At 45.2% G+C, this 16,256-nt stretch overlaps 1 protein-coding gene across 1 annotated transcript in view; it reads right to left on the bottom strand.

Moving 5' to 3' along the window:
• Positions 1-243: 243 nt before the first annotated feature.
• The window catches only part of LOC126252186 (basic proline-rich protein-like), an 89,817-nt gene continuing 73,804 nt past the window's right edge, over positions 244-16,256 (bottom strand). Inside the window, exons 5-6 of the mRNA XM_049953057.1 lie at positions 14,220-14,715; positions 244-463 (exon numbers count right to left, since the gene is read on the bottom strand). Of these exons, the coding sequence (XP_049809014.1) occupies positions 244-463; positions 14,220-14,715 (716 nt within the window). The remainder of the gene's footprint in view (positions 464-14,219; positions 14,716-16,256) is intronic.

Genomic DNA, 16,256 nt, shown 5'->3' on the forward strand with positions numbered 1-16,256 from the left:
ATGGTTTGTTGTGTGCGATTTAAATTAATTGTGGTTCAGTAACCCATGTAGCAATGTTTGGTGGACGCCATCATCATCGACAAGTCCTCAGTGGCATATAAGCAGTGAACACTGCAGAGTCAGTAGGTGTTAGCATGTGTCGTCTGTTGACTGCGCTGGCTGTGGCGGTTGTGGTGGTCGCAGGTCGCGACTGAAGAGACCACCGTCGGTGCGAGGTGGCTCCCAGTCGGGGGCGGTGGTCGTCTAGACGAAGGAGGGCGTGACGGGGGTGGGCGGCACGGGCAGGTGGTCTCCCACGGGGTGGAAGCCCGTCTCGTCGGCCACGTAGCTCAGCGACACCTGCTTGCCCTCGGGGCTGGTGTAGGTGTAGGAGCCCTCCTTCACCAGCACCGCCTCCCACCCATTGTTCACCGGCACCAGCCTGCCGTGCTCCGTCACTACGGCGCCCTTCTTCTCCGCGTACCTGCAAAACCAACGGGACACACCTCAAGAACTATGCAGTACAAAAGCGGTCGCTCAGTGCACTAACATCATTTACCTACAATATAACAGGTCAGCAACTGGAAGCAGTTAATTCCACAAATTATCTGGGAGTAGGCATTAGGAGTGATTTAAAATGGAATGATCATAAAAAAGTTGATCGTCGGTAAAGCACTTGCCAGACAGATTCATTGGAAGAATCCTGAGGAAATGCAATCCGAAAACAAAGGGAGTGGGTTACAGTACGCTTGTTCATCCACTGCTTGAATACTGCTCAGCAGTGTGGAATCCATACCAGATAGGCTCGATAGAAGAGATAGAGAATATCCAACGGAGAGCAGCGCCCTTCGCAACAGGACCGTTTAGTAATCGCGAAAGCGTTACGGAGATGATAGATAAACTCCAGTGGAAGACTCTGCAGGAGAGACGCTCAGTGGCTCGGTACGGGCTTTTGTTGAAGTTTCGAGAACATGCCTTCCCCGAGGAGTCAAGCAGTACATTGCTCCCTCGTACGTATATCTCGCGAAGAGACCATGAGGATAAAATCAGAGAGATTAGAGCCCAGACAGAGGCATACCGACAATCCTTCTTTCCACGAACAATACGAGACTGGAATAGAAGGGAGAACCGATAGAGGTACTCAAGGTACCCTCCGCCACAAACCATCAGGTGGCTTGCTGAGTATGGATGCAGATGTAGATGTAGAACCTCAAGTGCTAAATTTCTACACAGAGAGTGTTAAAAAGTATCATATCATCCTACAGCAGTTAGTATTGGTCGAAACTAAAAGAATACGAGGGACGTTCTACACTGAAGGGCCTGTATTCAAATATAGACACATTTAAACAGGCAGAATACGACGCTGTGGTCGGCAGTGCCTATATAAGACAACAAGTGTCTGGCGCAATTGTTAGATTGGTTACTGCTGCTACAATGCAAGGTTATCATGATTTGAGTGAGTTTGAACGTGGCATAATATTCGGCGCACGAGCGATGGGGCACAGCATCTCCGAGGCAGCGATAAGGTGGAGATTTTCCAGTACGACCATTTCACGAGTGTACCGTGAATATCAGCAACCAGGTAAAACATAATATCTTCGACATCGCTGCGGCCGGAAAAAGATCCTGCAAGAACTGGGCTAACGACTATTGAAGAAAAACGTTCAACGGACAAAAGTGCAGCAGCTACGCAAATTGCTGCAGATTTCAATGCTGGGCTACCAGCAAGTGCCAGCGTGCGAACCATAGAATGAAACAACACAGATACGGGCTTTCGGAGCCGAAAGCCCACTAGTGTGACGTCACGATACACCTCACCTGGGCCCATCAACACTGACATTGGGCTGTTGACTGCAAACATGTTGCCTGGTCGGACGAGTCTCGTTTCAAATTGTATGGAGCGGATGGACAGGTACTGGTATCGAGACAACCTCATGAATCCATCTACATCTACATCCATAGTCCGCAGGCCACCTGACGGTGTGTGGCGGAGGGTACCTTGATTACCTCTATCGGTTCTCCCTTCTATTCTAGTCTCGTATTGTTCGTGGAAAGGAAGGTTGTCGGTATGCCTCTGTGTGGGCTCCAATCTCTCTGATTTTATCGTCAGGTCTCCTCGCGAGATATACGTAGGAGGGAGCGACATACTGCTTGACTCCTCTGTGTAGGTATGTTGTCGAAACTTCAACAAAAGCCCGTGCCGAGCTACTGAGCGTCTCTCTTGCAGTGTCTTCTACTGGAGTTTATCTATCATCTCGGTAACATTTTGGCGATTAGTGAATGATCCAGTAACGAAGCGTGCTGCTCTCCGTTGGATCTTCTCTCTCTCTTCTATCAACCCTATCTGGTACGGACCCCACACCGGTGAGCAGTATTCAAGCAGTGGGCGAACAAGCGTACTGTAACCTACTTCCTTTGTTTTCGGATTGCATTTCCTTAGGATTCTTCCAATGAATCTCAGTCTGGCATCTGCTTTACCAACGATCAACTTTATATGATCATTCCATTTTAAATCACTCCTAATGCGTACTCCCAGATAATTTATGGAATTAACTGCTTCCAGTTGCTGACCTGCTATTTTGTAGCTAAATGATAAGGGATCTATCTTTCTATGTATTCGCAGCACGTTACACTTGTCTACAGTGAGATTCGATTGCCATTCCCTGCACCATACGTCAATTCGCTGTAGATCCTCCTGCATTTCAGTACAATTTTCCATTGTTACAACCTCTCGATATACCACAGCAGCATCCGCAAAAAGCCTCAGTGAACTTCCGATGTCATCCACAAGATCATTTATACTTATTATGAATAGCAACGGTCCTACGACACTCCCCTGCGGCACACCTGAAATCACTCTTACTTCGGAAGACTTCTCTCCATTGAGAATGACATGCTGCGTTCTGTTATCTAGGAACTCTTCAATTACACAATTGGTCTTATAGTGCATATGCTCTTACTTTGTTCATTAAACGACTGTGGGGACTGTATCGAACGCCTTGCGGAAGTCAAGAAACACGGCATCTACCTGGGTACCCGTGTCTATGAGCCTCTGAGTCTCGTGGACGAATAGCGCGAGCTGGGTTTCACACGACCGTCTTTTTCGAAATCCATGCTGATTGCTACAGAGTAGATTTCTTGTCTCCAGAAAAGTCATTATACTCAAACATTTCATGGACGCTGCATGTCAGCACGGGACTGTTCAAGCTGGTGGAGGCTCAGTAATGGTGTGGGGCGTGTGCAGTTGACGTGACATGGAACCCCTGATATGTCTAGAAACTACTCTGACAGGTGACACGAACGTAAGTATCCTGTCCAATCACCTGCATCCATTCATATCCATCGTGCATTCCGACAAAGCATTCCAGCAGGACAATGTGACACCCCACACGTCCAGAATTGCTACAGAGTGGCTCCAGGAACACCGTTCTGAGTTTAAACACTTCCGCTGGCCACCAGACTCCCCAGACATGAACATTATTGAGCATATTTGGGATGCCTTCTACTCTTACGGATTTATGTACAGCCCTGCAGTATTGCTGGCGTCAATTCCCTCCAGCACTACTTCAGACATTAGTCGAATACATGCCACGTCGTGTTACGGCGCTTCCGCGTGCTTGCGGGAGCTCTACACGATATTATCCAAGTTTTTTGTTTTGTTTTGGTTTTAGGGCGCAAAACTGATATGGTCATTAGCGCCTGGTCCGTGACTTAGGAAACAGTAAAAACCGAAAATGGAAACCAGCAGAAATGGGAACGAAACTCAAAAAATTGGAGAAACTAAAAGCAGAAGGAAGGCTTAAAAATCCACTACAGAAAGGGGTTGGTTGTGCCTGGAGGGCACTGACCGTTTCTAACAACAAGGTGCCATTCCGTAATCTGGAACAAGACTTTACAGGACCTGCAATTGCGTCGACACCTTTCTGAATAATGAAAGGGTTGACCGTGGAGAAGTCGTGACCTTCGTCAGACCGAGAAACAACAAGGAACTGTGGCAACGATGGAAGAACTGTCTGTGGCTGAGACTCAGTGAACTTACGCTTGTGACCAGACACAGTGGAAGGTGAGGAAACCATTGCGGAAGAATCCCCCATGATTACCGGCTTCTCCGATGGCGCGCTCCTCCCTTGTGGGGGCCCTCTCTGAGGGCACTCCCGCCTTAGGTGATCGTTCACACCTCAGGTCACACCACCCGACAAACGGACGGAGGGACCAATCGGCACTTTCGGAAGGTATCAGCTCGGGTAATCACCCCTCCCTGGGCCTGGCCGTTACCAGGGGGTACGTACGTGTCCTACCTGTCTACCCGGGGCGGGGAATTACGCGTTACCCCGTCACCGGCTACGCATGGAAGTGCGTGGGTCGTATTAGGCAAGTGTACCAGTTTCTTTGCCTGTTTAGTGTAGGAGGGCTTGTATGCGCACATAGTAACACTCTACCGGCCACATCGGTACCAACGTGTTGCTGCATCAAAGCCTCCCTGTCGTCCACGTACTGTTTTCTGCTGAGTGCATCCTTTATTCGACCAAACAGATGGAAGTCGGAAGATGCGACATCCGGGCTGAAACATGGATGAGGGAGTACCGCAAGGAAGCGTGATAGGACCTTTATTGTTTACAATATACATAAATGACTTAGTTGACAACATCGGTAGCTCCGTGAGGCTATTTGCAGATGACACGGTTGTCTACAAGAAAGTAGCAACATCAGAAGACTCGTACGTACTCCAGGAAGACCTGCAGAGGATTAATGAATGGTGCGACAGCTGGCAGCTTTCCCTAAATGTAGATAAATGTAATATAATGCGCATACATAGGGGCAGAAATCCATTCCAGTACGATTATGCCATAGGTGGTAAATCATTGGAAGCGGTAACGACCGTAAAATACTTAGGAGTTACTATCCGGAGCGATCTGAAGTGGAATGATCACATAAAACAAATAGTGGGAAAAGCAGGCGCCAGGTTGAGATTCATAGGAAGAATTCTAAGAAAATGTGACTCATCGACGAAAGAAGTAGCTTACAAAACGCTTGTTCGTCCGATTCTTGAGTATTGCTCATCAGTATGGGACCCTTACCAGGTTGGATTAATAGAAGAGATAGACATGATCCAGCGAAAAGCAGCGCGATTCGTCATGGGGACATTTAGTCAGCGCGAGAGCGTTACGGAGATGCTGAACAAGCTCCAGTGGCAGACACTTCAAGAAAGGCGTTACGCAATACGGAGAGGTTTATTATCGAAATTACGAGAGAGCACATTCCGGGAAGAGATGGGCAACATATTACTACCGCCCACATATATCTCGCGTAATGATCACAACGAAAAGATCCGAGAAATTAGAGCAAATACGGAGACTTACAAGCAGTCGTTCTTCCCACGCACAATTCGTGAATGGAACAGGGAAGGGGGGATCAGATAGTGGTACAATAAGTACCCTCCGCCACACACCGTAAGGTGGCTCGCGGAGTATAGATGTAGATGTAGATGTAGAACAGTGCAATGAAATTTTGTGAACTACTCTCAGGTGCACAGAGATGTGTGAAACCTTACGTTGTCATGGAGGAGGAAACGTATGTTTGTATTTTTGCGGCGACGAACACGGTAAGTCCTCTCTTCAATTTCGTTAGGGGAGCACAACACACTTCAGAGTTGCTCGTTGCACCATCAGGGGGGAGACATCAAACAGAATAACCCGTTCAGAGTCCCTCAAGACCATCACCATGACTTTACTGGCTCAAGGTGTGGCATTGAACTTCGTCTTCGGAGGTTGGTGCCACTCCATGGATTGCCCTTTTGTTTCCGGTTCCAAGTGATGAACCCACGTTTGATCGTCTGTGACGACTTTCGACAAAAGTTGTCACCCGCACAGGTGAGCCTTGGTTCCTCCTTACACTCTTCTGTTGGGCGGCGAAGAACCAAGGGGGGCACACACTTTGAATACCCCAACTGATGGACGCGTGTGCCAGCACTATCAACAGAGACGTCCAGATGTGCAGCCAGATGTTTGATTGCGATCCGTCGCTCATCTCGCATCCCAGACTATACTCATCCATTCTTTGATAATGAGAGCACTCAGCGCCTTCCAACGAACTTTAGGCAAAATTTCAAACATTTCTTGCACTACTTCTCGCTTACATGCTTGAAGTCAGGTGTAAGGGGAGATCAAAAACTCCCGTTAGAAGCATTGCCGCAGCGTATATGCAACGTAGCGTAACTCCGAAGCGGCTATATACACGCCGACATGTAGGCCAAGATGTTAATGTATTCGAGTCTTTCCGACCTGCGTACGATAAATGCGGAAACGTGGACTGCGACGGCGTCGTTACCAAATGCGTCCACACAGGACCAACGTGTTGCCCGTACTTTCTCGGTTGCCGAAGGACAAACACCGGTAGACATGGATCGGAGAATGAAGAGCGCGTACGGGGCAACATGTGTGTCGAAAACCACCGTCGTAAAATGGTGCGCCATGTCACCTGCTGGTCGCGATTCGACATAAGACGGAGACCATTGTTAATTTCCTGGTGGCCCTGTCATTTGGAAACGGCACTGCGGAACGTTAGGGACATGGCGGCATGTAATTAAGGCGAAACATCCAGGAAAACTGCGATAAGGGGTGTGTTGCTTCATGGTAACTCATATCCCAATATCGCAAATGTCGTAACGCAGAAGTGACAATAAATCAAGTGGGAGAGTTTTGAGAACCTGTCCAACAGTCCTGATCTTTCTCATTGAGATTATTACACCGTACGTCCCTTAAGAAAGACCCTGAAAGGTCGACGATTTCTGTCGGACGAGGATGATGTGTAGCAGGCAGTTATAAACTACTCCATGCCGCAGGAGACGGTGTTTTACAAAACAGTTATCTTCAACCTGGTACATCGGTGGATTGATTGCCTCAGTGCTAACGGAGATTCTGCCTGATTGGCGGACCGATTTTGAACTCCACAGCCTTCGAATACACTCTTCTCGGTCGCCCCTTATATTTAACACAATCTCATTTGTAAGATAATCAGGAGTTTGAAGTTTTTTGCAATGCAGAAGACATTGAATCTTTAAAGAATTGGGAATGTATGTAATTCTAACATTTCGTTGCTAAAGGATCACCAATGCAAGTCTGAGTAGTATTTCATCGTGTATCTGTCACAGCTGCGTAATATTCATTGATAGTGACTAGTTTGGAACGATGAAGTTCGAAAGTAGACACCAACACAAATTGGTAAGCAACTGTGACAGAAAGAGTAATAATATTAAACGAGAGTCATTGGTTACTTTATATCTGGAAAGCAGCACTGCGGGAATAAGAACCATTACATCCCCAAGAATGAGAATGAAAAGGGGCCGACATTGAAACATCACTAGAGAGCGCTTGGAGCATTTTCAACCAAATTTATCAGGAACAAGATTTGTTATTCGTATAAAAATACTCCCTACTTTCATGTGGGGGGTTGCGGGGGGGGGGGGGGGATGAGAAGGGAAGAAGGAAAAATATTCGAAAGCGACCTGTTGGTATGTATTTTCTATATTTAGTTGTTTGCACTACTTTTAAAAGTATGAAGTGATATTTGACCCTCATTTTGGCTGATAACGTCCATCCTGTGGTACAATGGTTGTTCCCGGATGGTGATACTGTGTTCCAAGACGATAGGCTCCCTGTTCTCACAGCTTGCATCATCCAGAACTGGTTTTGTGACAACGAGGATGAATTGTCGTATCTCCACTGGCCACCAGTAACCAGATCTCAACAGGCATATGCTTCGTAAAGAGGGGTAGAAGCCTGCATGGTTGTCTGATCCGTCCATTTAACCTAAATCATTCTAATGTCTTTTATTCCAGCCTTTGATCACAATATGAATTCTTCAGACGATGACCGGTTCCAGTCCGTAATGATCCTCAGATCCATAATATACAAATATATACACCTAGTGCGCAGTGTGTCTTTCAACATAATACAGCAATACATATCACAATATACTATCATACAATCAGGGAGATGTACAGAAATATGGTAAAACGTACCTCTTTTTACACCATGTCCTAAAGTGATAACGCCATAATGGCATCGTCGAAACATATAATAAGCATAGCTTCGTCGTATAGATCTGAAATAAAGTGTAGAATAGGCCGCATCGTCCACACATTCATTACTGCAACTGGCTACTAAAGTACAGTAGCCACCAGAAATCTGTTTGGCTACATCATCCCTAGATGTCGCTACTGTCGGCTTACATGTAGTCATCATTTCCGCAAAAAACATAATCTGATAAAAACACATTATGTAAAATACATGTAGCAAACTTTTAAAATTCTGGTACTGCAGCATAGCTGAAAGAAACGGGAAACTACCTCTATTGTATACCCCCAAGACCTGCAGCTCTACAGCATTGTAGAATGCTCATGACTCATTGTTATGTAAAATAGTCCACACGCAATGTAGTCCCTATTCGCATTTCTAGGCGGTAACTACTCAGGAAGACATTGTCATCAGAAAACTAATAAACCGCCATTCTACCGGTGAAAGTGTGGAATATTAGATCTCTCAACCGGTTAGTGGTTAGGTAATTTGAAAAGAGCATAAGATATAGTGGGAATTACCGAATTACCGAAATGCTGTGGCACGGAAAACAGGGTACCAACACAAAATAAAACAGTGATAACGCAAGAGTCGGTCTACTGACGAATAAGAAAGTAGAAGTGTAATTGAACTACTGTGAACAATGTAGTGAATAGATTTTTACAACCAATATAAAGGTTATTTCATCAGGAACGGGCAATATTCAGGAGTAAGACAGAATGATAACTCGAACACAAGTCTAGTAAAAATGGGCTCTCTAATGCAAACCTTAAGAGCTATGAGCACTTGCTCAGTAGAAGAAATGCATTTCACAGCAGCGAAAGTGAATAACCATTTTAATGTATGCGTTTTAGAGTCAATCTTCACTAGATTTTTCTGCTTCGAATGGTCGTTCTAAATTTTATCAGTCCTTCTGGGACATTCTGCGGTCACAAAGTAAATACACACCGTAATAGAGCAAGTTACGCGTCTGCTCATTCCGTGTATGACTAACAGGTTGAATTATGAATGTTGAGATGAAAAAAATTATTCGATAACCCAACTGGTTCGAACATTCATTTGTGATTTTGCACAGTAACTCGATAATACGAAAAGGAAGAAAAATGAAAATACTAAGACCGTTACGTTGACAGGAACTCATTCTTTGAAATTCTGAAGGTAACAGCGAGAAAACACAGGAAGAGAAGCGTTATCTAATACTCGTTCAGAAACCACACTGAAGTGAAGTACATGAAAGCTAGGTCGTGGATGAGAAGGGAATGGGATAGGATATTTTAGTCTGTACATAGAGCAAGCAATGAAGGAAGCCAAGGATACATTAGTAAAGACAATTTAACTTCAGGGAGAGTAATTTAAAACCCTGAAGTTTCCCAATAGCGTAGTAATTCCGCCAGAGAAAATTAAGCAGCAGACTCCATGTTAATCATCACAATGTGTATGTTTCAAAGCTGCATGAACAAACCCGTTTCGGATATTTTTGCCTTCCATTACTGCACAAAATGGGCCTACAATAAAAACAAACCTTTTTCCGTATCAACGTCATGCCTCAGTCATGTTGGTAAGTTTTCACCATTTTTTGCAGCTTGGAGAGACGAACAGAACAGAAATTTGCAACTAACGTGGATACTGTAAATGCAGACACGTAGTACGGAATGTCGAGCAGCATACCTGTTTCGTGGTTCCATCTGCCGGCGAACTGGCGAACTCTTAGCGCTGACTTGCGCGAAGCAGATGCGCAAAGAGATTTCTGAAACCTCTGATCACAGTTCAGTATCGTCCCTACCATGTGGGGTAGTGAAATTTATTGTAAGAGAAGGCATTTTTGTAGCAGACATTTACTACTATTCACAGAAAGAATTCGCTAACCAGTGTACATCTGAAAGTAGGAGACAATTTTTTTAAATTTAAATCGTGAAACTAGATAATGTTGCCACGAGGTCATCCAAAGGCCTCTAGTTCGGACAGCTATACCCAGAGACTAGGCTTTCCCCCTATTCAAACAACACATACACTTCTAGAAAGACAGAGCTGCCCCGGGCATGTTTTATGATTTTTAATAGTTGTCAGATCTGTTGCTGCCCATGAAAGATATATTCCACATGACTAAGAAATCCTAATGAAATTATCTACTGCAGCTATTGCGAGAATCAAGTTTTTGTTTTCGGATACTCCTTGTGCATAGTGTGGAGATCAGACAAGTATTTTCAGCCTCTCAGTGTAGCAAATTGAAAGAAAATTGTGTTAAAGGCATTACAGAAGCGTACTTCCAGTTTTTCGCTGAAGTGGTAAATTACCGTTTTAATTTCCAGACGGCTCTTGTCATCAAAAAATAAAGAGCGGGAACCTGTTTTGAATTTCCATCCGATCTTTGTATTTCATAATTAATGACAATCAGCTGTGCAGAATGTCACCAACCCTTTATTCCGTTAATTTATATCGCAAGAGAAACAAAAGCGATAGATCAGCTAATGAGTACAGTCGATGTAAGCGTGAGCTGTGCTTGATACAGGGATGGGTAATTAATCGAAATTAATCGATTAATTGTAATTATTCTGGTTTTGGGTTTAGCGATATTCCTGTCACGTCGATCTTACGTATTCGATAATCCTCACGATTACTTAGTCCAGTTCTCTCTCTCTCTCTCTCTCTCTCTCTCTCTCTCTCTCTCTCTCTCTCTCTCTCAAGGTTAGGAATTGCACTTTATAATACACAGCTGTAATATTTCACGTTTGTTAAAGACGATCGATTTCGATCATGACTTGCCCATCTTCGACTGTCGAAGACGATCAGATTCATGACCGAAATGGATACTGTTTTATAAATATAAAACCATAGATCTGTTATTATACACCGGAATCTGTACGAGTAAATTCCCTTTTTTGTTGTAAAACCTGTTGACTGTTGATTTTCTGTCTGTAGCTTCATTATGAAAATGTGTGTCTCGCCTACTAACCAGGGTGTGAAGTCGGTAAAGCGCGAATGATCATGTCGACTGTTTTTTTTTTTTTTGTGGTTTTAGGGAGCACAGCTACAGTGGTCATGAGCGCCCAGATCAGGGCTATTACAAATGATTGAAACGATTTCATAAATTCACTGTAGCTCCATTCATTGACATATGGTCACGACACACTACAGATACGTAGAAAAACTCAAAGTTTTGTTCGGCTGAAGCCGCACTTCAGGTTTCTGCCGCCAGAGCGCTAGAGAGCGCAGTGAGACAAAATGGCGACAGGAGCCGAGAAAGCGTATGTCGTGCTTGAAATGCACTCACATCAGTCAGTCATAACAGTGCAACAACACTTCAGGACGAAGTTCAACAAAGATCCACCAACTGCTAACTCCATTCGGCGATGGTATGCGGAGTTTAAAGCTTCTGGATGCCTCTGTAAGGGGAAATCAACGGGTCGGCCTGAAGTGAGCGAATAAATGGTTGAACGCGTGCGGGCAAGTTTCACGCGTAGCCCGCGGAAGTCGACGAATAAAGCAAGCAGGGAGCTAAACGTACCACAGCCGACGGTTTGGAAAATCTTACGGAAAAGGCTAAAGCAGAAGCCTTACCGTTTACAATTGCTACAAGCCCTGACACCCGACGACAAAGTCAAACGCTTTGAATTTTCGGCGCGGTTGCAACAGCTCATGGAAGAGGATGCGTTCAGTGCAAAACTTGTTTTCAGGGATGAAGCAACATTTTTTCTTAATAGTGAAGTGAACAGACACAATGTGCGAATCTGGGCGGTAGAGAATCCTCACGCATTCGTGCAGCAAATTCGCAATTCACCATAAGTTAACGTATTTTGTGCAATCTCATTTTAAAGTTTACGGCCCCTTTTTCTTTTGCGAAAAAAACGTTACAGGACATGTGTATCTGGACATGCTGGAAAATTGGCTCATGCCACAACTGGAGACCGACAGCGCCGAATTCATCTTTCAACAGGATGGTGCTCCACCGCACTTCCATCAAGATGTTCGGCATTTCTTAAACAGGAGATTGGAAAACCGATGGATCGGTCGTGGTGGAGATCATGATCAGCAATTCATGTCATGGCCTCCACGCTCTCCCGACTTAACCCCATGCGATTTCTTTCTGTGGGGTTATGTGAAAGATTCAGTGTTTAAACCTCCTCTACCAAGAAACGTGCCAGAACTGCGAGCTCGCATCAACGATGCTTTCGAACTCATTGATGGGGACATGCTCCGCCGAGTGTGGGAGGAACTTGATTATCGGCTTGATGTCTGCCGAATCACTAAAGGGGCACATATCGAACATTTGTGAATGCCTAAAAAAACGTTTTGAGTTTTTGTATGTGTGTGCAAAGCATTGTGAAAATATCTCAAATAATAAAGTTATTGTAGAGCTGGGAAATCGCTTCAATCATTTGTAATAACCCTGTAATGAATTCACTGCGAGGCACAAGGTTAAAACAGCAACTAAAAAGGACAACACTATAAAAGGCACATTAACAGGCAAGGGATTAAAAGAAAACAGCATAATCAAATGTACTTAGACAGGTTTGTCAAGTGGATAAAACGAAGAACGCGAGCAGCTGCTCCTGGGTCATCCGCTGAAATGGCATCCAGAGTACATGGCAGGCCAAGATCAGTGCGCAGTGTATTAAAATTCGGACAGGACGTTAAAATGTGGCGTACCGTCAGCAATTGCCCACATCGGCGGAACGGCGCCGGCGCAGCCGTCAGCAGATGGCGATGGCTGAACCGGCAGTGTCCAATCCATAACCGGGCCAAAACGACCTCCTCCCGCCGAGAAGGGCGTGAAGAGATCGTCTTGTTTTCATTAAGTGTAGACCAATCGGCATGCCACAGCGATAAAATGCGCTGACAAATGACCCTGCTAAATGCCGACTGTGTACCATATACGATCGCTGACGACATCAGCGATCTGACAGTACTATTAAGTGTAGTGGCGGAGTTTTGTGCTGATTGTGGAATTTCAGAAATAAATAAAGCAACAATTATGTTTGTACATGTCTCTACGATATGCTGTCACGAAATTTTTACTTCTATTAGTTAGAAAAACAGAAGTGTAGAAGTAATGACGTCACTTTATTTTTTACGGATTAAAGTATAATAAAAGTGCTGGACAAGTGTGAGTAGGACTCGCCCTCTGGCGGCTCCATGCGAAATTAATTATGTATGTGGATAGCTGATCTACAGGTTTTGATGCGTTAGTTTGCGAGTATCCAAATATATGAGATAAATGGACGAATTTCTTGACTGCATTGATTTAAAAGCTTGAACTTTTTACACTGCCAATGGAGCACGAAGCTTAATGGCTCTGAGCACTATGGGACTTCACATCTTAGGTCATCAGACCCCTAGAAATAAGAACTACTTAAACGTAACTAACGTAAGGACATCATACACATCCATGCCCGAGGCAGGATTCCAACCTGCGACCGTAGCAGTCGCGCAGTTCCGGACTGAAGCACCTTGAACCATTCAGCCACCATGGCCGGGTTGGATTGGGTTGGGGGAAGAGACCAAACCGGGAGGTTATCGGTCTCATCGGATTAAGGAAGGACGAGGAAGGAAGTCGGCCGTGCCCTTTCAAAGGAACCATCCCGGCAGTTGCCTGGAGCGATTTAGGGAAACCACGGAAAACCTAGATCAGTGTGCTAACCACTGCGGCACCTCGCTCGGTACCACGGCCGGCCACGAAGCTTAATATTTGACAGTTTTCAGTTTGCTCTATCTACCCATTCTTGAGAAAAAGGGCCGTAACAGATGGACAGGAGGATTGAAAACAAATTGATCCTGTAAGAGTTCTTGATGTGCATTTTCAACTTTTCTCGGCGTAAAGAATAGTCAATTATATTTCGGGCATGCAGCTGCGGATAATGAAGCTATAGGCAGCAATTCTTGCGACTTATTCTGAAAATGGCCGGACTATATGCAGCCGAAGTATCAGTGGAAGAAATTTTATTTGCGCGGCTGCATGCTCGAAATATAATGCGTGGACTGTAAGAGTTCTCTTTTTATCACTTCAGATACAGAACTCTACAAATATTTTTATGGGAATGCTTTACAGGCCTAAAAATAAAGATGTAAACAGTCTCAAAATTATTACTGGGATACAGTTAACTGATGTGATTAATTGTATCATTTACACATTCAACTATTACTTACAATGTCCATCTCTATACATACCCTTGTGTGAACTGGCCCAGGTTGTCAGCAAAGTGAACCCGTGTGCCGACAGGGAATGACTGCGGAGATGTGGCCACATTCGGTGGCGGCGGTGGTGGTGGAGGCGGCGGAGGTGGGGCACCCGGTGCGCCGGGGGCACCAGGAGCACCTGGTGTGCCAGGGGTACCTGGTGTGCCGGGGGCACCTGGTGTGCCGGGGGCACCTGGTGTCCCAGGTGTGCCGGGGGTGCCAGGCGCGCCGGGGGCACCTGGAGAGCCAGGGGAGCCTGGCGTGCCAGGGGAGCCTGGCGTGCCAGGGATACCCGGGGAGCCGGGGGTGCCTGGTGTGCCAGGGGTACCTGGTGTGCCGGGCACACCTGGTGTGCCAGGCACACCTGGTGTGCCGGGGCTGGGGACACCTGGTGCACCGAGGGTGCCAGGTCTGCCAGGGGTGCCTGGTCTTCCAGGGGCGCCTGGGGCACCGGGGGCACCTGGGGCACCTGGGGCGCCGGGCACTCCTGCACAGATCAGATGCATTCAGTGGCACGTACATGGCTGGTATCACAAAACACAAATGTGGTAGTAGTTATATTTCTTAACACATTCTTAACAAAGTGTAAGGCCACCTTTTTCTTCCAGATATCTTGCCTACTCCTTCATAGCCCAGTAGAACACATCTCTCAAAGAAAAACACACTTCCAGTGTCTTCAGATATACTGCAGAATGATAACGAAGTGTATATTATGTGCATATCAAGAAGAGTAGTGGAAAGGAGAATCCGTTCATTTGTGGAATTCCAACTGTTTTAATTTTATGCCATATTTGCATTCACACACTAATTTATTGGTACCTAGCAATCTGCCTCTACTATGCAGTGGTGGGATAAGTCATATATGACTGGACAACATATCTGGCATAGATAATCTTAGGTCAGTCTGCCTATTAATGAAAACAATCTCAAAATTCCTACAGTAATTCCTGAGATTAGCCATCACATACAGACGGAACAACACAGCGCTGGACAGTCCATTAGCAATGTCTATAGATGTACAGATTGATTTTGAACATGATGGGTATGAATGAGTATTGTTTAGAAATTAGCCTTCAATAAATTTCAGTATGAGAGCAAACATGAGACAAAATAAAGGCAGGGGAACAGTAGATAATATCGATTAGCACAAAAATTGCTAACGATGGAGTATGGGGACAAGTAAAGGAATTCTCATATCTTTAAAGGAAGATTACATAGGGTAGCTGTAGCAAGGAAAGTACAAGGAGAAGACTGGTGCAGCCAATAAACGTTGTGTAATAACATCAAATATTGATGTGGGATTGAGAAAGTAGGCCCTCAAAGGGCACATTTGGAGTACGGCACTGTATAGGAATGATACGTCAACCATTGCGAATATGGGGAATTAGCAACTGGGTGCATTTAAAAATCTATCGCTGTCCAACAATGTTCAAAATTAATTGGGCACGTAGAATATGCAGTGAAAAGAAACTTAAATAGTCAGGAAACAATTGTGTTGTGAGCTCTTACCATTACCAGCAGCAAGTCACTAGAATAATGCTACAGTTTCCTCGGATAGTAAAGTTGGCACTGGAAGAAGCAGAAGAGAGCAAAACTACATCGCCTGATTAAAAGTATCTGCGCACTTATTTGTGGACTTTAATATGGGGTGTGTGCACCATTCACCTTTATTGAACTCTGATGGGGACACTGTCACTGAGGTGTCAATGTCTGCCTGAATGGTGGCCCTTACTTTCACAAAAGCCGAAACCACACAAGGTAGAGATGTTGCACGCTAAACACTAGGGCCTTGAGTCAAGTCGACATTGTAATTCATCCCAAAGTCACTCCACTTGCTTGAGACCCTAACTCTGGGCAGGCCAGTTTGTTTCAGGAACTACATCACAGATGATACTTCATAACAGGGTGAACTGCCATGGGACACAGTCAGTCATCGGCTTCTACCTTTTTCTCTACTGTACACAATAATAACAATACTGTGAAGTGTGTAGGAAGTTTCATATCAGCGCACACTCCGCTGCGGAGTGA

Source organism: Schistocerca nitens, chromosome 4 (assembly GCF_023898315.1).
Source record: "Schistocerca nitens isolate TAMUIC-IGC-003100 chromosome 4, iqSchNite1.1, whole genome shotgun sequence".
Lineage (NCBI taxonomy): Eukaryota > Metazoa > Arthropoda > Insecta > Orthoptera > Acrididae > Schistocerca > Schistocerca nitens.